The 25761-nt window shown below is 31.9% G+C and overlaps 2 protein-coding genes across 4 annotated transcripts; one reads left to right on the top strand and one right to left on the bottom strand.

The window, feature by feature from the left end:
• The first annotated feature begins 927 nt into the window (after window positions 1–927).
• LOC123697889 lies at window positions 928–9407 on the top strand. 3 transcript variants are annotated; one of them, XM_045644458.1, is made up of 3 exons: window positions 928–1380; window positions 1456–1617; window positions 8172–9407. In XM_045644458.1, the coding sequence occupies exons 1-3, from the start codon at window positions 1320–1322 to the stop codon at window positions 8393–8395; spliced, it is 447 nt and encodes a 148-aa protein (XP_045500414.1). In that variant the 5' UTR covers window positions 928–1319; the 3' UTR covers window positions 8396–9407. The 3 variants fall into 3 exon arrangements, with proteins under 3 accessions (XP_045500414.1, XP_045500413.1, XP_045500412.1); XM_045644457.1 differs by lacking the exon at window positions 8172–9407 and adding an exon at window positions 5121–5672; XM_045644456.1 differs by lacking the exon at window positions 8172–9407 and adding an exon at window positions 5118–5672.
• A 2246-nt stretch (window positions 9408–11653) lies between these two features.
• Window positions 11654–24891, bottom strand: LOC123698030. Its single transcript, XM_045644619.1, has 3 exons — window positions 24722–24891; window positions 15148–15339; window positions 11654–12205 (listed from the first exon to the last, which is right to left on the bottom strand). The coding sequence occupies exons 1-3, from the start codon at window positions 24777–24779 to the stop codon at window positions 12000–12002; spliced, it is 456 nt and encodes a 151-aa protein (XP_045500575.1). The 5' UTR covers window positions 24780–24891; the 3' UTR covers window positions 11654–11999.
• Window positions 24892–25761: the final 870 nt, after the last annotated feature.

Here is a 25761-nt window from a genome sequence, read left to right as displayed (position 1 = left end):
TAGTTATAAGATTGTTCGTTTTTACATTGAAATTTATACTTTTTTAACTTACCTCATATTTTTTTGTTTTACGTATTTCAGCTTTCCAAAAAGTAAAATAAAAAGAAATATATGTGCCCATCAAGGTTACTGAGGATTACGACCCAGAAAAAAATACCTTTTGAAAAATAAACTTTGTAAAGTTAGCTGAAATTTGTGCAAGGCTGCTATAAACAGTTTTTCTTTGATGATTCTGGCTTGAAATTGACCCGTCGAAGCAACGCGTTTAAAAAGAAGATCTGAGTAGCTAACAATTTGGTAAACAGCATCTGATGCAAAACACAACTTACCTCTATTTACAAAGGATGTTAATGCTATATATCGGTTCATATCCAAGCTTTGTAGCCAAAAGTTATTTATAACTATCATTCTATACCAATTAAAATTGTATGTATTACCAATTAAAATTATTGTATAGTGTACCTATAAAGTATGACCATAATATTATAATATAAATACTGTTAAAAATATATGTCGTTATTATTTATAGACCATGATTTTTAGTTTTTTCTATTTTGAAAAATCCTGAATTTACAAACCAGCGTGGTCACTCGACAGAAAGAGACAAATAACATGACTGACGTCATTGAATGTCATAGTTTCTTGTTTCAAGTTAATGGTCATAGTGCAATCTCCAGTGTATTAGAGGTTAGAAGCTTCTTGATTCTTGACAATTAAATAAAATAAATTTTCAATATGGTTTCGAGTTGGCGAACTAAAAAAATCGTGTACTCGATCGTGTATACAACTTACAAGGTGTATACCTTTATCTATATTCACAGGCTATATTACTTGCATAGAGTAATATAATATATACGGATTACTTGCTCTGTGGTATGCAAAGAGTATAGTGGGTGGTATGTCTCAGTTATACATCCTTCCTCTATGGTGGTATGTGTCGCCGACCGCCGGGCGCCGTCATCTTGATTCTTGAACTACCTATGTTCTTGAATAGTCGATTAATCATCGCCAGCAGATTCACTGCTATGCTATTAGATTGAAGGACTAGCGCCTTTATTGAATGCCGACATTCAATTTCAATAATTTTAGGCCGAAGTGCGAAGTCCGAACTCCGAACTCCGAACGTTGATTTAACGAACGTCACTCAAGTACTCTGTTCTGAGTTCTCAACGTCGTATTATTTAGCTGATTGTAACATAGCCCTTTGAACACAGCGTATTTACCGTGTTTTGGTTGTTGAACATAAAGTAAACCGCGAATTTAATTAATTAACACAATTGTATATTTTTGAATTTACCAAGTTAAAATCAATAAAAATAATGGTTTTATATATCAAGCACATGTTGGTTGCATATGTTATTCTTAACATAGTGTCGAATGGTAAGTTATTAGAAACAGCGTTGTTGTTTTTGGTCACGCCCTGAAATGACTTTGATTCTATCATTTTACTTCCAGCTTTATGTATTAAATGTTGGAGCTGCAGATCTAGCAACGATCCTAAATGTGCAGATCCATTCGATAACAGTACAGTACCAATAACGGATTGCAATCAAGAAAAAGGTTTAAGACATTTGCCGGGAGTAAGACCTTCTATGTGTCGGAAGATAAGACAGAAAGGTAACTTTTACTATTACCTATTTGAGATTTTTATAGAAAATATATATTGTACTAGCTTTCTGCCCGCGTTTTCAAAGAAAAAGCCGCATAGTTCCCGTTCCCGATGAATTTCCAGAATAAAACCTATCCTATGTGTTAATCCAATAAACCCTCTATATGTGTGCTTAATTTCATTGAATTTTGTTTAGTAATTGAATGAAAGAGTAACAAACCCACACATACACATCCTGACAAACTTTTGCATTTATAATATTATCAGTTCAGTAGGATAGGATATCAATATCCCAAGTTGCATTCTAAGTTGCTAAAATATTAATTTAGATTTAAAACCACTGTTAGTAAGTATATTTATCTTTATAATTATATTTCATTGTGCATAACTATGTTTATTACTGAACTCCAAAATGCCTGGATCAATAATAGAACTAATTGCGTGTTGTCAAGGTTATTTGAGAATAGTTTGGAAATATCATTTTAACGTGAAGAAAGCCACAGGCAAACTAGTGAATACATATTATTGTTCTCATTATCTCCTAAACTAACAGCCATTCGTTTACTCATGCAACGTCCCTCTAAACCTCCCTAACAGAGATTTTTTAAACTTAATGTTAATATGTAGGTATTGTGTCATTTGGGAAAATAAAAAAAAAAGTTGTTGTTTCAATCAATTTTATTTGAGTTACTATTAATGTTTAATTCACATCATAATAACAGCCTCATTGATTCGCCTATCAGTGAAAAAAAGGAATTAACAAGTCAAGCTGTTGCGTTGTAGTGTATTTTAAGCATTTATTTTTTTGGATTTTTTTTTCCATTTATTAAATAAATTATTATGTTCATTGCAAATTTTTACCATGTAATGAACCCTTGGTTGTTTAATTAATTTAACTTTTAAATTTACAAGATTTAAAACAAGCAGAATCAAAATTTGTTTTTATGAATTTAGAAATATATTATAACTAGCTTTCCTCCCGCGGCATCGCCCGCGAAGTCAAAGAATAACCCGCATAGTTCCCATTTCCGTGGGATTTCCGGGATAAAACCTATCCTATGTCCTTTCTCGGGTATCAATTAATTATCTCTATACCAAATTTCATGCAAATTGGTTCAGTAGTTAAGGCGTGATTGAGTAACAGACAGACAGATAGAGTTACTTCTCATTTATAATATTAGTATGAATTAGGACAAGACAATTTTTTTTGTTGCAGACCAATCTATGTTATTTAGTTCTTTATATAATATAATATTTTACTACAATAAATCTTTTTCACTAACTCAGGAATCATGATGTTTATGTAAAAAAAACTCAATGGTCTGCTAAGAATAGTATTGACCAAGGGAAGATCCATTGCAGTTGTTAAATCACAGAAATGGGGGTATATGATATTTGCTTATCAACGTAATACTCGCGACTAGATTTTTTGTGATCAAGTGCCAAGTTGGAGCTGGCATCCTCGACAGCAGAACTGTCGTGTCTGGCGCTACGAAAGAGGAACTTGATATTACTGATCGCAGCTCCATTCCTGAACGTCAGAATTATGTAATGCTGGCGATTATTTGCCGGTTACCTTTGCAAACACGGTTAATGCTTGCATTGATTTGTTGCATCTCTAGCAAATTTATACCATGATTTCTTCTATGGGCACTGTACCTATGCCGCGAGAAGAACGATGAAAATATAATACAGCTTTAATCAATTCTTCAAACCCGTCTTTATGATTTTGTTTTATTTTTCTTTTAAAATTTTTTTCAATAACCCAGTCAGTAAAATCTTTTTTGTTGTTGTTGTTGTCCTTTCTGAAATCTTTTCTTAAATATCTGAAGTGACTGTTATCAACATCACTGTGTTTGACCCGTTTATGAATGAAACCGTGTTCAGAAAGGCTTAAATTTGCTTCCCAGCAGTTGGTATTGATTATTGAACCTTCCTGGACGTGTTTCTTTATAAGTGACACAAATATATCTTCCGAATTTTCATTATCGGGACACAATTCTAATCTTAAATCATGATGACCATCCTCTATCATTCTTATGACCCAATTGCCTTCTATATTTCGGCCACAATGAAATTTTCTTTCACAAATCATAGACTTATCTATATGTACCACTTTGGTTGGTCCACCGATTTTGTCAAGACCGTTTTGGTGCTCTAATTCATAAAAAACAATTGATTCTCTAAAGTAACTAAACCAATATGTAATAGTTTTTGTTGAGATCATCAGGTCATCATCAGTGGCCAATTCAATTTGGGTTTGTTGATGGGATAAACCAAGACTGAATGCATACATCAATTGGAACAATGATGTTATTTTTAGGTGCATATTTTCGAAGAAAGTACCTTGCGCACGGGACACAGACCTTAACCTGCAGGTACGCTTTCGGCACCTGAACGTTCCTATCTGGCCTGTAGCTACCAGAGACATAGGAGTTTTGTGCCTTCGACACTTTTTCTCTCTGGGAATCATCCCCCGCTCCTCAGCAAACTGTAAACATTGCTCTTTAGTGGCTAGTTCCCTGAAGATTTTTCTCCAGTTCCACATAGACCTAAAGCAAAGAACATTTAGTATTAAAAACTATTATTATAAAGAAAACAGTAATATTATATCGCTGTCCCCAGATAATAAAATGATAACTGCCATCACCATAGTTTTATTGTTATGCCTTATTTGAAACCTATATAGCATAATACATCTATATATATTTTTTTTTTGTAATTTTTCTCTTGTAAACCACAAAGTTATACTTAAGCTATTACAATAATATTAATTGCTTATTTCCAGAACATATTCGTACTAGAAAAAAAGATAGTATAATGATAGTGAAAAAGTTTAATATAAGATGACCATGTAACTACATTAGGATCACAATGATGATAAGGAAGTCTGATTTTTATTACTTTTTATTGTGTTCATTTTAAATATATTTAATAATAGTTGATTACCTCTAATATTTTTTATTAAAGAACCCCTGATAAAAGTTAATTAGATATTATCCATTAATGCATATGTCCAATATGAACGAGAATAAAATGATGTGTGTATTACTAAATTTAGACATTAGTCAAATGCTACCAACTTCTTAAATTTTAATTAACAATCTTCAGTTCTGATAAAGTTATTAAAACTATTTTGAAACATAATAAAAAGTTAAAAAATTAGCTACCACTGAGCCTTTTTTTTATCTCTCTATGTCAATTGCTTCCTTTCCTGAAAAGTTGTATTTTAGCAGTTATTTTATTCTCTGGGGATGGGATATAAACTATTTGTTTCTTTGAAATTGAAGAAAAAACATGTTTAATATAACTGGTAGTTACATGTAGGTTATTTTTTTCTTAAATAAGTAATATTGAATGATATTACATATTATAAAGTATCACTAATTTTACAATTAAAATGCTGTAAATTAATATTCTATTTGCAAATTGGGCATGTGATGCAAGGACAGTCAGACAAATTTGTAATTATTCAACAATTTTTAAGCTACACACCTAATTTCATCAGCAGAAAGATGTTTGCCTGAGGAGCCTGTAGTACGACGCTGTTCGCCGTCATCATCGTCAACAATCTCAGATGAAGGTGTAGATCGGCTAAGATCAGGACGCGACGAGGCAGGGAGCATAGGTAGCTCGTTAGAGTCCGACATATGCATTCCCAAAGTTGTAGACAAATGCGGCTCACTAGAATTCGAAACTGATGCACTACTAGTAAGCACGGAACAGGAGACCGTGCGAAGCGGATCACTGCAGTCAAACACTTGCACACTCAACTTTACAGGCGAAAGAGCGGAACTGGAGCACTGAGAATCCGAGGACGCCATTGCAGTCTCGTTGTTGTAGGGCTATATATAGAAGTAAACACAAAACAATCCCGAGTCACGACTGTTAAAACAACCAGAGTCCAGACGGTAACTCAAATGACAGAAGTGAGACGACAGTGACAAGTGACAACTGACTGGGGACAGCGCTAAGAGCAATTAACCTATAGAGTTCTTATATTAAGACAGAACAAAATACATATTTTCTAATCTACTTACTCTTAGTCAATAACAGCATAAGCCAGATTGAGATAGCGATAGAGTATCTGCACTGTCTTCAAACGTAGCGCGCCGGCAGTCAGTTTGTTTTCCAACCAGCTGGTGGGCTCAGTGCGGCAAGTGTTTTTAACGAAATATTTAGAAAATATAAAGTGTACAGTGTTTCTTTTTATTTGTCAGTGTGCTAAAATAACTATTGTATGTTTAGCAACCGGCTATCACTAGTCGAATGGGAGTTTTGGATAAAAACAATGTAAAAATATCTTTCCATCGGTAAGTGATTTTCAGCAAATTGATAAATATTTATGTTTTAAACCTATTTGAAGGTTTTTATCAAGCACTTTTTTGTAATTTTATGTTGTAACTGTAACATTTACCCACTTTATGGAGTTGTGGAATATAAAATAATGAAATAATTTTTAAAAAACGTCACAATAATATCACGTTTGGCATTTTGTTTACCACCGTAGTGTTGTAACACATCTAGCGTATATTATCGATTTATGACAAAAAATCTATTTCATATTAACGTTGATTTATTTATTTTGTTTCATAAATCAGATTTATCTGTAGTTGTTGTTGCAAATAATAGATGTAAATTTTTTACCGCAGGAAAATAAAACATACCACGTGGTTGTTTTATTTGCCCTATGTGTTTTAGTTTTCGTTTGTTGTTTATTAATTTCTCTTTCAGATTATTAATAAATTCATTTTGTTTTAGATTTCCAGAGCTAAATAAAAATGGGTATAAAACGTGAGACATGAGTTGATTGGACGCCGCCACAATTTGCAATATTGTGTTCACTGCATTTCGAGCCTACGTGTTATCAAGATGGATACTCTAGAAGAATTGTGCAATCTTACGCTTACGTTTTTTTTTGTTCCTGTAGATAATAAATACATTTGATTAAAGAGAGTGAATTTTTATTTTGAAATTTTTTACACATAAGTTACCTAAGTACTTTAAATGTGTAACTATGTGAAAATTAAACGGTTGATTAAATGACAGTTCTCATAGTTGAGAAACTACTATTGAAATACATACTTAATATACATGCGTTTTCAAAGAAAAACCCGCATAGTTCCCATTCCTGTTGGATTTACGGGATCAAAAGTAATTTTTCCAAATTTCATTGTAATCGGTTTAGTAGTATTCACGTGAAAGAGTAACAAACATCCATCCTCACAAACTTTCGATTTATTAGTAGGATGTTAGGAAAATGTTTTCATTAAGACTTTCCTTTTATTAACTTGTTAAAATGCTGCATGATTCCTTCATGCTGACTGTGCCTTTCTCCTCACTCCTTTAACATTATCATCATTTCCTTCTTTATTTTAAATTACATTTCAAGTTTTAAAATTTCTTTTATAATGTACTAACTTTCCGCCCGCGTTTTTAAAGAAAATCCTGCACAGTTCCCGTTCACGTGGGATTTCCGGGATAAAACCTAACCTATGTGTGTATGTACAAAATTTCATTGTAATCGGTTCCGCAGTGAAAGAGTAACATCCCTTCTCACATAATTTCGCATTTATTATATACGTAGGATTAAACAAATAATGTATTCAACTGAAATTAATTATAAGTTTTGTTTTTTTATTATTTATTATTTCACGAAACCGTAAAAGCAAAATACATTCACGATTTTATCGATTGAAGCACATCCCATCACTATCACCTTCTATCTATCTAAATACGTACCTATAGTAAAAATGGTGCCATGACTATGTTGAAACGTAGCTTGTTGTCTATAGCTGTCTCATTCTTTCATACGACGTTTTCTTTAGATAGAGAGAAACAAATATATGTAAATTGTATACGCTCGATACAAGTACTCTATAGGTTAATTGCTCTTAGGGACAGCGGGTTGATTCACTAAAATAAACATATCAAAATATGTATTATATATAATATTATGTTCATTCAATAAAATTAATTTCTGTAGTTAATACTTATTATTTACATGTTGTAAAAACTCAAATAAATGACTTATGCCTTTATTTTGGGTACAAATATTCTTCGTGAAATGAAATGCGAAATAGATACTGTGTGTCAACTGTCAGTCTGTCAATTTGATAGGTACTCAAAACAGTGCGGTCTGTGAGTGCGGTTCTAAACTAAAATCGAGAAAAAATTTTACTGAATTTCAAGTATTCTTAACACAAAATTCAAAAACAAAGAGTTTCCGTCAACTGAACTTTCAGATGTAGCTTCCTCAGAACATTAGCTCAGTTTAAATAATTCAATTTAATTGATATCTCTCAAATCTCAATGTTACGCCGCGGCCGTCGCGGTGTCGAAAAGCAACATAGGCTTTTGCTGTAGTAGGTAATGGCACTATATTTTTAGTGTGTATGTTATGAATATTTTACGCGGAAAATTAGACAATTCAAAAACAACTTATTTCATACATGCACTATGCAGCACTCTCTTTTCCCCCATATTTTCAATATAAAACTAGTTGTAATTATTGTGAGTGCATACCTACATAATTGTTTAATAAATCTTTTTATCATTTCAGTGAATGGTGAATGGCGTTACATAAGGGACTGTGCATATCTCGGTGATGTGGGAATTCAAGGAGACGAACGGTTCTGCCTGATGCGTACGGGCACCTATAATATATTTGTAGAATACTGCACATGTAACAGTAAGGATGGATGTAATTCAGCTAGCTTAGCTTATCCTAATGCTGTGGTAGTTGTATTGGCTACTGCAGCTTATTTATTCTCTAAAATGTTGTAGTTTATGTCATACTTACAATTTTCCTCAGTAGGTACATAATGAGAAATGTTAACAACTATGCTTATATATACCTTATGATTTTTTGATAATTTACATTAAATCTGAATAGTGCCAGCTGGATAATACAATCCAATGAAGCACAAATTAAATTATAAAAGTGGAGGAAAAGATAAATTCACATTTTTATACAAAATATCTTGGTTTATAAATTATAATACTCACTGTTCTTAAAATTGTAAGTCCGTTCTATATTATTATAATATATCTAGAATTCTATTGAGTGCCAAGCAAGTATTGGTGATACAGTTTATTTTTGTCTGAATCTCATATTATATTCTATAGATCTAAAATTTTGTAGTTGTTGTGTTAAGTTTATTTTCATTTAATTGTGTACTTACCAGATTGCACATTTCAAAGAAACTTACTGTGTGCTATGATTGACCCAGTGCATAATATAGCTAGCAATTACATCAAGTAAAAACCATGAATACAACTTCTTATGAAGGTATGTAATTATGTATACTATTCCAGTTCTATATATAACAATTTGCACAAATTTCATATGATATACTAGTTATTAGTTATGTTGCATACATTGTTTTAAAACTAGTAGTAATAGTGTTTTACTCTGTCATATTAAAATTTTTACTTTTTTAAGTTATCAAAGGGCTGAAAGAGATATGGAAAAACATGTAAGGAAAATGTAACCTTATTGCCTTATGCATTAAATAATAATTTTCAATGTTTTATTAAAATACTGTGTATGAGAAAGGTTCATGTTTTGTCGAATTGGACTTAAATGTTGTTGTTTGTCTTCAAATTTGCCATATCACAAGTAGATTACATTTTTAGTAATTATTTGCTGTTTACTAGTTCGTAAGCTTAAAATACAAACTGGTTTTGTAATATGTTTTATAAAAATTTTACACTTAATATGACTGAATGTTCCGTCCATTATTCTAAGTATTTTTATACTTTTATACAATTGAATCAATAAATAGATGTATACATATATGTGTTTTAGTTTTTGTTGTAATTTACTATACTGTAAATACTGTAATCTACTGTATACATACTTACAGAGCAGTAGAATATATGCTTACATAATAATATATCTGATTGCCAACAAAGCAAGCGTCTAATAGCAATAATTTAATTTATTAGCACCAATCGCGGATTTACCATCAGCTAATATAATGACCAATATAATAAAGTTTATTTCTTCCTCATCAGCTACATACTAAAATTAATCTAGCATTTAAGTTGAAGAGTTTGTTTGTTTGAACGCGCTAATCTCGGGAACAACTGGTCCGATTTGCAAAATTATTTCGGTGTTAGATAGCCCATTTATCGAGGAAGGCTATAGGCTATATATTACGCTAAGACCAACAGGAGCGGAGCCACGCGGGCGAAACCGCGCGGCACAGCTAGTTTTTAATAATTGCAAAATCGATACGTGCGTATTACGCCGAATTTGAATTAGGTACATGAAAGTGATTTATTTGCCACTGGTTGATTGCTATTGAAATGTTTCATTTTTTAGGCCTTACCATATACTAATATTATAAAGCTGAAGAGTTTGTTTGTTTGTTTGTTTGAACGCACTAATCTCGGGAACTACTGGTCCGATTTGAAAAATTCTTTCAGTGTTAGATAGCCCATTTATAGAGGAAGGTTATAGGCTATATTTCATCACGCTACGGGCAACAGGAGTGGAGCCACAGGGGTGAAACCGCGCGGAGCAGCTAGTGCTTTTATAAGGTTAGAGCAAGGCCTTACCTTGCGTATTTTAGGGGACGCAATTTTATTTTTTTATTTTTTATTTGTAGGGGGGGGGGGGCAGTGTAGCTATTGAACAAGTTTTTGGTGTCGCCACCCTTGTCCCACGAATGCCATCTTGGAAATAGCGGTTGAAATAGTTTTACGATATATATCTCTTAACCTATTTATCTGTTAAAAAATGTTAACATTATTTGTTGCAAATTAAATTCTCTACAACTTTGGTCCAGTAACTTTTTGTCGTAGAACTATTAATAAAAAAGTTTTAAAACGGAAATGTTCAGAAATTAGAGTTATTTACATTTTTCAATACTTATATATTTTTTTTATCATTTTACGTAAAAAATGATATACCATTTTTGTAGATTGTTTTTCGAGGAACAACTTTTATACACAACATTTTTTCATTTCGTCAATAACTAGCTAAGGTTTTACAGCGTTCTGAAGTGAGTTTTTCCGATACTTACGTATTATGGTTCAATTTTAAAATTCAGTAGTTCCAGAGATTACCCCCTACAACCTCACAATTTCACAAACGTTAGTTCTACAATCTAATCAATTGCAAATTGCAATAGATAATAAATATCTTTATTTTTTCATTCATGCTAAAGGAGAACATAGGAAATTTTCGTTTAGTTTCAAGTGAACCAAAATAGAACTTTTAAACGATACATTATTATCTCTTATCGTACATTGTTGATCAAAGGCGGAGTTAACAGCATGACGGTGGATATGTGTAAAAATAAAACAAAACTTGTAACAAAGTAAGATTTTATTAAAACAATATTAGAGTCAAACATTATTTATTTATTTGTACTTCTCATATACATATGCAATTAATGACAAATAATAATATTTGTATGGACACAAGACTTGAGAAAATAATGTACACAGTACATTGTACAACCTAGTCATATTTATCTAAGGAATTATGGTATAAATTAAGAGATTGCACTTACAGAATATAAAGTAACATACAAGTAAAAAGTTACCGGAAGGAAAAAGTATGCAAATTTTTCTTTTTAGGTACTTACTTAGTTAGAATAGAAACGAAAATGAAATATAAAAATATTGGAAAGTATAGCAAGATTAGTATGTTAGTCCTTATTTTAATAGCTAGCGCTAATTTATTACAGAAAGAATCTACATAAAGCCCTTAACCATTTTATAATATCTTATTAATGTGCCAGCTTAGCTTACAAATACTTTATATTAGTGGTATTTTCCTACAATACATATTAAAGGGTTACGATCGTAGATTAATTACGTCCAATAAATTTACGCGTACATACATTATGAACCGTATTATGAACCAATTGTATGTACTATATATGTATTATGTAGCTTGTCTTGAAAATGTCTTTCCTCAGTAAGTAAGTAGTACCAGGGTGAACCTTCAGTTCACCCCCGCGTCCGCGTTAAAATGTAGAAGCCCTTCTGGCTAACATTGAGAAACACCTTACAAAAAAAAAGTAAGTAGTATTAATGAACAATTATGAATGAATCAATATTATATTATATTAGTACTCCTTACGAAAAGTAAAGAAAAATTATAATTATTAAGTATGAAAATTATTAATTTTGAAGTTTAAATTTGATGAAGACAATAAATAACGTAGTTAATGGATTTAAAATGAGATTTGTATTTTAATCATTTAAAATGAGATAAGGATTTGATTCAATTTAAATTCATTTTAAAATTTTCCGTTCAACAAAATAACCTCGGTGACAATGCAGTAAGAACATGTTAATTTCTGTTTTTATTCATTGGCTGTTACGGTGGGAACCCAGTGAAATGGACAATGTGACGATCTTAAATTAGAGTTTACTTGAAGAGTAAAAGACTGATTGGCACAAGAAGTAAAGCCAATGTTTTGCCCAATGCGCCCGCGCCGTTGCAACCGTCGTAGTCACAGGTTTCACAGAAGATGGTCACTTCATTGACGCTGTTGGAGGTGGTTGGACAAGTATTTGAGTTGTCGTCTTGACGCTTCCATGTGCAGCCACGAGATACAACTAGCTGGCCGTTGACTGAAATAGAAAAAAAAAAAAAAACATTGTAAACTATAGTTGGAAATTTTTTCTGCGCATAAATATTTTCTGATTATGGTAGGTGGCGTGAAATCAGTTATTTATCATCGTGACATTTTTGACATTACATTTAATCAATTAATCATAAATTTCTAGGAATTATATTCATTGAAGTAACTATGTAGTTATGTATTTCTTCTCTTTTTACTTGAATTTATGTCGAATTTTAACTCCATTGCTCATCACTACATATAATTATAATCTACCTATTGCTAATTACTTATATAATTACGCAGGAAAATAGGTGAGCATGCACCTCAAGATGATAATAAAATGGTGACTCAGTCATGTCACTGACGCAACATTCGTAACAAGGTTAGTTTGGAGATCGCGTAGGAGTTACAATTGCGTATTATGTTCGAACTTAATGAAAAGCAACTTGTTATAATACGCGAAATTATCAATAGGTACATGCTTCAAAGAGTCATTGTTTTCTTAAGGAGTTATAGGTAGGTACGAGTGCAGAAATAAAAACTTGAAAATCGTAGTAAAACCTTAGATTACAAAATAAAGTACAGATGGAGCATGACAACCGCCCGTCGCCCTTGTCAAAGAAAATACGAAATCAAAAACAAATACGTCGCTGCACCAGTGCTATAGCGCATATAGTGTCATGCAATACGTCAAAAAGGGTTTGCAATTTTAGTAAAAAAATGCCGTCTTGTGATAATAAAACGCTGTAAAATTTGTTCCCGAAAACAAAAAAAAAGATAAAACATCGTTTCACAGGTTTTCTGTAGATTATTTGGCTGATTTATTTCTTTAATACGAATAATAATTTTACAGATATGAAGGAATACAAAACTTCAACGTATGTTGCCAGTATTTTGAAAATGAATTTGCCATTTTTATTGGTAAAACGGTAAAATGGTTAAAGGATCTTCAGGGTAATGCTGTTGGATTTTTCGATCGTGAATGTGATTATTTGTATAGTGCACTAAAGGTTCATGATAATTATTAGATTATTTTACTAAGCATAATACATTATTTTGTTACTTTTATAAAGCTTAAAAACGTCATAGTCGTTTTCGCTAGCGATTTAATTTATGTGAACTCCATGATGGATATGATGAAAATAAAGTGTCCCGTATTCTCGACTAAAAACTACCGCTATTCGTATTCATATATTATGAAAAATAAAAAATTTTATAATTATTATAGTTAATATTGAAACTTTTTTTATGTAATTTATTTAATAAAAAATTGAAAACAATTTTTTTGTCCATATATAACTTTATTAGGCAGGTACTTTATGCAATAAAAGAATTTAAATAAAAATTAAAACTTGACTTCTCATTTATGTATATATATAGCCTACGTCACTACCGCCACTAACATAATAATTCAGATCATTGCAATGAAACCTCACAACTCAAAATCGGTCCAACGGTTTATACTGCAGGGCGTGTCAAAGAAATATTATACATACATCCATAAACTCGAAAAACATAACCCTTTTTTTGCGTAGTCGGGGAAAAATTTGGGAAATTTTTCAATATCTGGCAACATTACACGCACACAGAAGCACCGTGTACGTACAGTGCAGCGGCGAAATGACAGCACACATAGCTTTATTGAAAATGACGATAAATTATTCGGTTTAGTTCGGCAACGCTCCATCTGTCTTTTATTTTGTAATCAAGTAAAACAAAAATATAGGAATGTCAAATTTCCTATAAGTGAATAAATACTTTAGGTGGGCGTAGAGCCGATAGGTTTTGCTAGATTACCTATTTATTCTGATTATGAATTATGATAATCCTATATCTCTGGATTAAGTATTTGATTTTTGATTGAACGTAATTTTTATCTGTCTGTTTCGGAAATCTTAACCAAGACACCACGTTGCGCTAATTTTATTAGATACCTGAAGTTACTAATAATAAATCTACTCTTAACTACTCTTCTAATAATAGGTAAATTCATATTAAGCTAAAAATAACAGAGCAATTTTGTTGATGCTGGACATTGGTATGACCATGAAACTCATAGAAAATCCAAATGTGTCATTAAAAGCAGGCTTCAAATCGTCACGTAATTAGAGCAATTACAGAACAATAGAATTACAGTAGGTACATAAGTAATAAGTAATTCAAATAAAATGCTAACTCACACTCGTTTTCCGCGTTAAAATTGTTTAAGGAACTTAAAAAATGTTGACATTGAAGTACTTATATAAAATTATATAGGTACCTACAGGGTGTAATCGTGAAGTTTGCACAGGCGATTGTTCCATAAGTATTGCAGTTATCAAAAAAACTTTAATATCGAAAGCCCTTTGGGCAAGGGCGTGTTTCATGTAAAATGTTTGGCTATTTCCCGCTTTATTTTAAAAAGTTATTATTGTCATTTTACTCATTAGGTAAAGGCTAATGAGTAAAATGACAATAATAATAAAGCTATATCAGTTTAAATTTTTTTGATATCTGCAATAGTAACGGAATTACCGCCTGTGGACACTTAACGATTACACCCTGTATACCTATTTAGGTACTTAGAATTTTCATAATAATTTGTCACGTTTAAATGATAGAAACTAAGTATCTATTAATTTCGATTTAAAATCCCATTACAAGTTACAATCGATTAAATAATGTTGAGTAATTAGAAGCATAGACTTGTTATATTTTAAATTCCAGTTAGTTATTTCCAGAATTTCAAAAATCATTTAACGCTGAAGTAAGGAGGGACCTATTAAAATGCAGTAGGTGGATATTATAATACAAATTATTAAGTAGGTACCTATTCAGATGCATAAAAATCCTCGAAAGATGATGAAGACCAAAATGTGAAATAAAGAGATTCGATGTTTAAAGTATCATCCCTAGGAACACATCACATACCTAAATACGGTTGTAGTTAAATCACACGACAAAACTTACTTATTTTCTTCTGTTTCTTGCAAGCTGTTTTGGACTGAGTGAGGTAAGGGTAGGTAGCTCCCGCATTCGCGTCACAGTTCTCCAGCCTCAAGTAGCCTGGGTTGATGGCCTGTCCTGGCAGGAAGGGGTCGTTACAGTCTGGCCTTGATGGGTCCAGGTCTGAAGAACACGACCAGCAACGCACGGCTTCACCTGTAATAAAAAACAGTGATTAAAATACTAGGAAAAATGTAGTATCGTACATTGTTTTTAGGTACATTGTGTACCGTAAATGGTTAACAATTAACGTTGCTTCGTTGTAAAGTTTTAACGAGTTTTTTCTTGCAGGAAATTAACTTTTATTTCTACAATAATATTAAATGGAGCCAAGAAAATGTTAAATTGTTTATTTATAAAATATGATTTAACTAGCGATTTGCGATTGTTCAACCATACAAAATAAAACCATTTAAACTATATTGTACTGTGATTTCATTAAGACAAACTTGTTTGCTTGTAGGTAACCTAAGTAGAATAGTGTTTCCTGTCTGTTATCTTACGTGAAAAGAAAGTTGGGTTGGGTATCCTACCTATCTACATAGTATTCGCTTTATACTATACTATCTATTAGGTAAGTATCCTATCTCAAAAAGTACAAAACCAATTTCAATTGGAAGAATATTGTAAGAATAAAATAACCTCAAAAAATAATATTTAGTGAAGTAGGTATATAATGTAGGTACATACATATAAAAAAAATTACGAATAAAACGTAGGTATCACGTTTTATATTTTTCCTCCTTAGCTACCTACTTCGGTTCATTACGTATTTACAGAGGTAATTTTAACCGATGTCACGTGTTATGTTCAACGTAGTCCATATTCTATAACCATGCGTCATTTTTATGAAACAATGCCTTCGACTAATAATAACTTTAAAACGTACTTTGGTTGATCGACTTCTTTATAAAGGTACGAGAATGTTTCGGTAGGTACCTAAGTACCCATAAAGATATTATACATTGAAATCCTCTACAGTAGGTTAGTCAGAACCCTTTAGTTTCTGTGATTGGTTCTGACCACAGATCACAGTCCACGTGGTTTTTTTTATGGGGCGCTTACTGTTTCCGGGAGAATCTAGAAGTAGGTATTGAAAAAAAACCGCTATAATCTATACATATAAGTAATTATACCGCAAATAGGTACGTACCTACCTAGATTGTTTATAAGTGATTTAAAGAAAACTTATTATTACAGTCAATGTTATGGTCTATCTAGCAACAATAATATCATTTCATTTGAAGGAAATAAACATATTTTCAAGGTTCATCAATGATCACGATCACAATAAACGTAGGTATAAAAAGTTAATAGGTTCTTCTCAAGGCCCTTAACGGTGCGTGATGACAGAAGAGTTTTTCTTGACACGCAGCGTTGGAGGTACACAATAGAAATTGGTACTGGTTTCCTTACATAATGTGTTTCTTTGGCTGTATTACGATCACGTGCAAATATGAACGGTACACTATGTAAATTCTGGCAGTTATGTCGAAATGTTTTGGCCCTCGACATTTTAAACACCATCGACAATTTGGTCAAAGTTTACGTCATCACTCCACGCGTGAACTCAACTTCCATACATTAGCACCTGCCTATGTATTAATTATGTTTTCGTTAACTTTTTGTTGGAACTGCTGGTTTATCTTATTATTATTCATAAGATAATTTGAATATTTTATTCTTGCTGTTAACGTCGTGTTTTTTTTTCAATGATGATGATTACTAATAGACGTGTAAGTTGACAGTCGAAGGTTCTAGACTGCGAATTTGTTTGAGATATATTCATGTTATTGTGTGTACCTAGGTACAAACTACAAGTAGATAGAATTTATGTCGATAAAATGTAGATCATTGTATGGAATACCGATGGAAAATAAATAAGATGGTATTTTCCTACGTGAGACAAGTGACAATTATGAGAAAACAACCAACATAGCATTCATTGTCTAGATATAATGAGTTACATAGTTACCTACGTACACCTATGTATAGGTAGGTAACTATCTGTAAACTTTCCTTTAGAAATACTATTTATTCTTCAATAATATAACCTAGGAACGTTTATATATTTGTAGGTATTACATACCTATACAGCAATTTTACCATTCTTTTGAACATTGATAACGCTTTTTCATCATTATCCAATTCATTTTCAATCCGATATGTATTTTAAAAATTACTGTAGAAATAATATTTAATATAGGCCCATTTTATTGCTATTTAAGTACGAAATAATTTACTCATTAACTAATTTCCTTTGTCAATAGCGTGCTTCATTACCGTTACCAATAAATAATGATCTAATAAAAATGTCGTTAATTTATAATTATGTCCATTGCCTATTCATTGTTTCTACGCATATTTTAATTAAAAAGTTGAGCAAATACCTACGTAGGTACCAACCTGGTTTGTACGTACAAAACTAATTGTGCCTCTATGTTATAAAATAGGTAGGTACCTAATTGAGGCTAATAATATTATATAGGCACACTCCAGAGGGAAATATCATAGTTTTTCCTATGAGGAATATAACTAAGTAGGTAAATTATCTAGTTAATGATTATTATTTTTATCGAATTATTAATAAATCTATACCACGAAAATTGTCTTGTAATTTTTGAATCTATTTTAAATTAAATACATTCACTCAAGTATATTTCACGAATTTACACAACTATTAATAAACTACATAACTACATGTTTACTCAAGTGCTTGTTATATAAGTTAAATAATCACATATTTCATTTCAACTCAACATAATATAGGTATAAAATCAACATAATATATATATATAACAGTTTAATAATAATTAATAGGTACCTATATTCAATTTAAAACGCGGAAGTGGTCACAAGCTTCGATAAGAACTGAAATAAGTAGGTACTAAAATAAAAAATTTCATTACAACAATACCCTACTAGGTCACAGATGTGTCCAATGTATATTTTTCTCTGACCCACTTATCAAAAATTCCACTTAAATAATTCAAAAGGTGCACAAACTATTAATCACGTTACAATACTATCAATACGTGTTAATGGAGCTATGGTACTGTTTGCCAAATAAGCGAACAATTATTCCAAGAAAATGTTCTGGAGCTGCCAAGAACTTGAATAAAGATATTTTATATTGAGGTAGAACTGGACTTCAATATTTGTGGAATATAAAATTATCTAAACTTAAATTGTAGGTATGTAGAGGCTTTTCGAATTCACGAATTATATATTTTTTTGCTAACCTCTATACGAAGTCTGCAGTTAGTTAAGTTATAAAATACTTTAACTATTTACAAGACGATTAAATTAATGTGTGAGAAAATCCACACTTGAATATCACAATGGCAAAACTTTGATATTATTAGATATAAAATTTCCAGTTTTGGAAGCATAAAGCTTTTTACACGGATAAACTAAATCTTAAATTTTAGTTTCTTCCCAACCAAATCAAAATCATTTATTATATTTTTATTGGCTAATTAATGTGATAAAACAAAAACCACTAAGTACTAGTTAATAGGAAATAAAAAAAGGATCCGTTTAAATCAAATAAGCTAAAATTAGATAATGTATGATTACTGTCTGGTAAATCTTCAATAATTATATTGAACGACTTTCATTGAAAAGAGCAATTTGTCTCCTTCCGGTCTTTAAGACCCTAATGTTATTTAATTTATCGCTTAATGTAGTGACAATATCAATAAAATAGAATAGGGGAGAAATTTGTCTCAGGCTTTGAGATATATTTTTGTTTGAGGACTTTTTATAGTCATATATGCTACCATAAAGTTTTTATATTTTGTTATTTCCAAGGCCAAAGCCAAGCGATTCCCACATAATTAATTAATGAATTTTTATGAAAACACAAAAAGTGTACCTATATAATTTGAATTATTTTGTTACTACACAGTATAATTTTCGCACATATTTTTACACCTAATTTATGTACCGATTTTTATTCAGAGAGTAGCTATGAAATTTTAAATTTTAATTATGATTTTCATCACCATCTTCCGTACAGCATGTTGATAGCTAATCCTTCAACGGAAGTAGACCACAGACAATGGGCCTATCCATGACCTCATTAATTTAAAGCAACGGCCTTACTAATTGGCGAATAAGGTGGTACATGTTCATAGTAGATAATTGTCCTTGCTCTTTTAGTAGTAAACACGAAAGCCGGTTTGTTTAGTTGTGATGGAGCAGTAATGTGCTTAATGTTTATCGTTATCTGTCCTCGTACCATGATGTCTTAAAGCAGTATTATTGCCAGTGTGGATAAATTACAGCAGTATAGAGATAGGCTAGAATCTAGACTTAGTCATCACTATCCCACGCTGGAAATAATACTGTTACTGTTATTATCATGGTTACCTACCCCCTTTTTTTTCTTTTTTTTACAGTGGGGAAATCTTCCAAAGATACCCACTGCCCCCGGGGAAGGAGCCGTGGGTTATGTCGGATTCTTACCGACTATAACCCGGAAACCCCACTGTGTTCCGTCGAGCCGCTTTAATGATGGGGCCGCGAGTATTGGTTGGAATTCTTCCGCAAAATGTTGTTCGGTCAGGACGATTTATCAGTTAGGGATATCAATATGGACAAGGTATATAATAAATGCAAGATATGGTTGCAACTTGCAAATCAGTAAAATAAATCATTTAACTAGGAGGCGTAAACACCTCAGTAAGAAAAAAGTAACAATGCCAACAAACGTATTCCGGCTTACAACTTCCAGTTCAAATTAAATATACTACTAATTGAATTTATGTAGATCTCACCTAATCTAATAGCCAGTGTGAGTCACGAGCTGACCCCTGACACAGCTACAATGGGTCATGGTTTTCTTAATGAGGTGACATTAACTGTGTTGCATGTGTGCATTCTATGTGATGTAGAGTAACGTAGTTTATATAGCGCTCGTAAGCATTATCACAGATAAAATATTATAACATAGTGATAGGTGATGGAATATCTCTTGGGAGTGAACGTAAGACACGGTCTCGAATCCCGTTTTCGACTGAATTTTTAGACAACTTTAAAATCTTTGCATAAAGCTTATGATAATAATTTATAACCTATCTATTAACTCATGTATACTGTTTAATTGTTATTTTTTATATTTCAACTTTGTTTTTCGTAAATTTGTAAAGGCGATTTTAAAATCTATATATATAAAACTCATAGGTGACTGATATAGGTAGTGATCTATCAACGCACAGCCCAAACCACTGGACGTATCGGGCTGAAATTTGGCATGCAGGTAGATGTTAGGACGTAGGCATCCGCTAAGAAAGGATTTCCCGAAATTCTTGCGGGAACGGGGAAAAACGGGGATGCACGTACAAAGTCGTGGGCGGAAGCTAGTCGTCATATATTTTCGGAGACTAGTGGGTACCTACCTACTTACGGAAAAATATGTGCGAAATCAAATACCAGCAGCTTACAAATAATATTTTCGAATGAAGCTCACTTACAATCTAATCATTATCTCTTTATACTATTTATATGTCAATAGCGTTGACAATGGGCATTAATTTACAATAATGGTGTGATTTGCCATCGTTCAAACACAATGAGAATTCTATTGGGGTCTTAACTTTTTTATTGATTCCCATTAGGCATGCGGGCTTTCTGATAAAATACTTATATTTAAAATTATCACTAAAACTAACGAAAGTGTTATTTGTAGTTACCTAAGTGTTTTTGCAAATATTTTGCTAAATACTTCAGCCTTGTTCAACAGAGACTGAAATTACCTTGATAGTATAAATTGCTTCTAATGATTCCTGTGTTATTTATCAAGCAAATTTCGTAACGCGTAGGGACATTACCGTAGTCATATTTTTAGATGGCTAAATATACGTGTGACAGGGCTGTGTGCGAACGGATACGATGTTCAAAGATATATTTTGTTTACACAACTAGTTGCTGTTTTTAATTAGGTACCAGAATTTATGTGTGAATTAGTTCACGAATTTTGAATTCGTTGTACTGCTTCTTCGCTTTCGTACACGTGAAATTTGAAACCGACAACATTGTACATAATAACTAATAATAAACAAGAGAAGCCACGTTTATCAACACTACTTATATTCATGAATAGCTGTTGGTCATGTCACTGTAAATAAAATATGTAACTATAAAATATAATAGATATTATGTTTTTTTAATGAATCAGCAGACTGTGAAGTTGGTGTATAAATTATACGAAAATTTGATACGTTGATTACGAAATCATGAAATAGGTAGGTGTGTTAATGAAATATTATGAGGATGTTGTTTTAAATTTATAGTTTCGATATAGGTATTTGTAGGTTCCTACGTATTATATGAATACAGCTAAGAATAATGAAATAAGATTGCTTTTGCATGATATTATATCACGTTTCACGTTTGTTTTATATATAGGGTTGTATAAAACCTCACTGGTGCTGTAAAAATTTTTACGATTTACGCATGACGTTAATGTAGGTTACGATATTGTAAACATTGTATTTTATATTAGCTTCCGAAATCGGAAGCACTGAGATAGCTGAATGATGTCTTACGGAGTGCCAAGGACGGAATGCATTTATTAAATGCTCTGAATGAAGTACCTACCATGTCCTCTTGTAGGGAAAATTATATACCTATTTGAGATATTCATAACTAATATATTTTTATAAGTTATAAGTAGTTATTGTACTTGTAATTACGTATGTTTTACTGATCAAATTTTCCGTATAGAGAAGGAGGTGTTCAGCCTTCTGTACCCCATGTAGTTACCTAGGTATATTTATTTAAGGTATTACAATCTACTGGGGCTGGAAACTAGAATCACGGCTTAGGATATACGCTTGTATGTTTACCATCTTATCGAGGATAATATTTAATACTGTAGGTACAATTTATTACGCTCACAATATTATGTGGAATCCACGCCTCCGTGTGTGTTACCATACCAATCAAGATTTACAACTACGCCGTAGCAAATATTTAATAACATTTTTGCACTCATAGTAGGAAATCGTTGTACTCTTCGGTGTTAATTTATTATTTCAACTTGTTTAAAATGAGTAAAATTAAATATCTAAATAAGAAAACATATCGAAGTATTGTTGATGACGCTGAATATCTCGTACTAAAAGAACAATTTTATGCTGTTTCAAATTTCATAGAATTTTCATACTGTTTTGCTTTAAATTGATTTTAAGTAGCTGATATGAATACAAATATATAAAATCAATGGACTATAAATGTAGGTGACGAGAGATAATATTATGTTTATGTACTAAATATTCTATATTATAATACGAATATAATAGTTAAATGATGAGATCATACACAAGTTATTTTTCCTAGTTCTTCCCCTTTGTTTATTCGTGTGGGTTTGGGGTGTATTTCAATTACTACGTGTAAACCCTGCATAGTTATTGCTGCCTTTAGTATAGGAGAATGAGGGTTGGTAACATTTTGAGAGGGTGATAGGTGAACTGTTTTAACTGAGGGTGAAACCATAATAACGTTTTCGTCATTACCACTTTTTTGGATGCATAAATGAGAATTTTGTTTTAATGTTGTTCTGGTATATTCTTTGCAGCAGCGTTTGTGGTTTGCCGTTCCAGTTACATCCAAAATTGTAATTTACATCTGAGTAATAATTTAATAATTGATTTTTAATTATTTAAATCTTCGTCGATCTTACAGCTAATGGTTCGATAAGTCAAATCAGTATAAAATGGTTGTTTAGGTTCTTATTTTAAATGTTCTTAGACCAATACAGACCAATATAGCTAAGAACATAATAAATAATAATATATGCTATCCCATATCAGGTATTCTTATCTAGGTATATTCACTTTCCTTTTTCTAAGTGTTTAATGTAGATTTAGTTGGTACTATCTAACTGTTCGTAAATGTAGGCGTAGTATGGAATTCAGGTCATCAATGAAATACTTAATCACTAATATTATAAAGCTGAAGAGTTTGTTTGTTTGTACGCGCTAATCTCTCTCTCTCTCTCTTTGTTTTTCTGGTCCGGTTTGAAAAATTCTCTTGGTGTTAGATAGCCCATTTATCGAGGAAGGCTATAATGCGTATACCTAATAAACATCACGCTAAGACCAACAGGAGTGGAGCCACGTGCCACAGCTAGTGCATCATAAAAGTGATTCTTATAAGAATCCAGTAAGAATCAACACAACTTCTTCATATAAAAGAATTCTCCATGCAGAATTGGTGAATGGAATTCCGATTTTTAATTTCTTTAAAATTTTTAAGATTCAAGAGAAAGTTCTGCAGTCTTCATTCGGATGAGAAAAAAACATATATTTATCTGTGTCAGATTGACCTAAAGTACTTAAAAGTGAAAGTCGCCGATGTGCGGACGTAACATGTCGCAATCCGCACCGTAACAGTCCCCTCTCTAGTTCATCGTACTTTTATAGTCCACAGAGTATTCAAAACATACCACAGTCCACAGATTATGCAATTTATTTTGCTGACTTTCAAAGACTCAACTCTCAAGAACGATTGGCCGATTCGACTGGATTCGATTAATAGAATGTTGTTGATGAACATTGTAAAAAAATACTGCGCATTAAAGGCTTTATGTTGCTGCTATTTAAAAAATAGAGTTTACCTAAGTTGACCTTAGTATGGATGTATTTAGGTACATACTTACTTATCTGAAAGAGTTTGAGTTTTTAAAAAGATACCATACCTATCCGAGTAAACACAATAATACCTATAAGATTACAAAATGTATCATAAACTGGTCTCGGGCCGGATCATTGTGATAAATTGCGGTGCATTATCATAATTGCAAATATTATTCTTGATAAGGATGAATTGATAAATCGCGTGTATTCTGAGGTAAATAGTAACAATAAGCCGAGTAGGTATATCTCGAAATAGAAATACCTACAAGAGTTTAAGTTATTCTGATCCTGGTCTTATATATTTCAATTCTAGCTGTAGGATCCATGCTTTGTAAAAAAAGGAGACAACCGCTTCGTCTGCTCAAGTGCTCACACACAAAACTAATAAGAAATAAAACTGTACCTACTACTTCTAGGTACTAATTATATAGGTAACAAAACATCATACCAAAAATAGGTATATCGTTTTCTACGTGCAAGAATTGTTATTTACTAAAAAATGACAAACCATGTGTACAGCAGTCGTTTAATATGCGCAAAGGTTTTTAATGTGTTTTGCGAGTTTCTAATCTCGTTTTACCGGTTTTAAAGAATTGGCTTATTAAGCTGCGCACACGCCCATAACAAAACGTTAAACCGATTCTACAGCTAAACAAAATTGTTGGCGCGCAAAATATATGCAGAATTTGACAACAATGAGTGGATGTACCATACTATCTAAATAATTGCGTGTGCACATTTATGAATAAAACATACTACGACTATAAATATAACAATCCCATTTTCAAAATATTAAAAAATGAATGCGTCACACAAAAACAATAAATCAATCCATTAAACCAGTTGGCCATCAACCCATTAAATCATAAGTTGTAAAAAAATAAATTGATACTTACTGCTTTTTATAACCAAGGCAAACAATAACACAGGCACAATAATAGCAACCTTGGCCATTTCGAAAAATGCACTACACGGCCACACGTTCTAAATATACAAAACGGAATATAACACGATCGGTTCGCAGCGATCGCAAGCAACAAATGCCAGCTTGCACCAACCTAACCGCTCACCGCCTCGCCTTCGTGACATAAGAACGGAATGTTTTTTAATCTATGTGTTCGTGCATTAGTTACAGATATTTTGGCGGGAAAATTGAAGCGGATTTTATAAATTACATCAGGTAGGTAGATAAGTAAAAAGGCTCATAGATACATAGAGTCAACAAAAAATCAGTGTTATAAATATTGATTAATAATATTATTCAATGCAACCACCACCAATATAATCATAAAAAGAAGTAGGTAACAGATATCTACAAAAATATTGGCGAACATAATAATTATAATATCATATTTTAACTCTTACTTAAAAAATTCAAGCAAAATATAACATCATCAAAATATGTAAAAATTATCCATCTTAATTTGAAACACCAACAGTCTATTTCATTTCCATTCATTTGAAATTGTATGTTACCACTAATTATTATCAGTATTGCTAAGTAGCAAATGCTTTTTAAGAAAAAAATATTAACGAAAGAACTCACTGATTTGTAAGGTTTAAGTATGTCATAACGTAATGGAATAAGTAGGTCAAAACTACCCCTTAGTTCCTTCCAATTTATCAGGGCTGAAAAAACATTTTCACAACAACCATTTTTACAGTCGGGACAGTCTCCCTCAGGTCAGAGACCTTCATTATAATGTGGTGCGTGTTGCCAGCGATTCGTTTTGATGACCCAGATTTAACTGATCAAACACTTTCTGGTGGACGAAAGTTTGCTGTTTACGCAAAGCAAACCCATAAATATCGAGACATTTCTTATCCCTGTTTATTTGATAGTACATATTATATAAACAGCATTTACTATTTAGTTTATAGCCATCTAGTAATCTAATAAAAATAACTCATCAGTTATTAAATTAAACTCAGTTGA

This window comes from Colias croceus, chromosome 15 (assembly GCF_905220415.1).
Source record: "Colias croceus chromosome 15, ilColCroc2.1".
In the NCBI taxonomy this organism is placed as follows: domain Eukaryota; kingdom Metazoa; phylum Arthropoda; class Insecta; order Lepidoptera; family Pieridae; genus Colias; species Colias croceus.
This window is presented reverse-complemented; position numbering and strand designations above follow the sequence as displayed.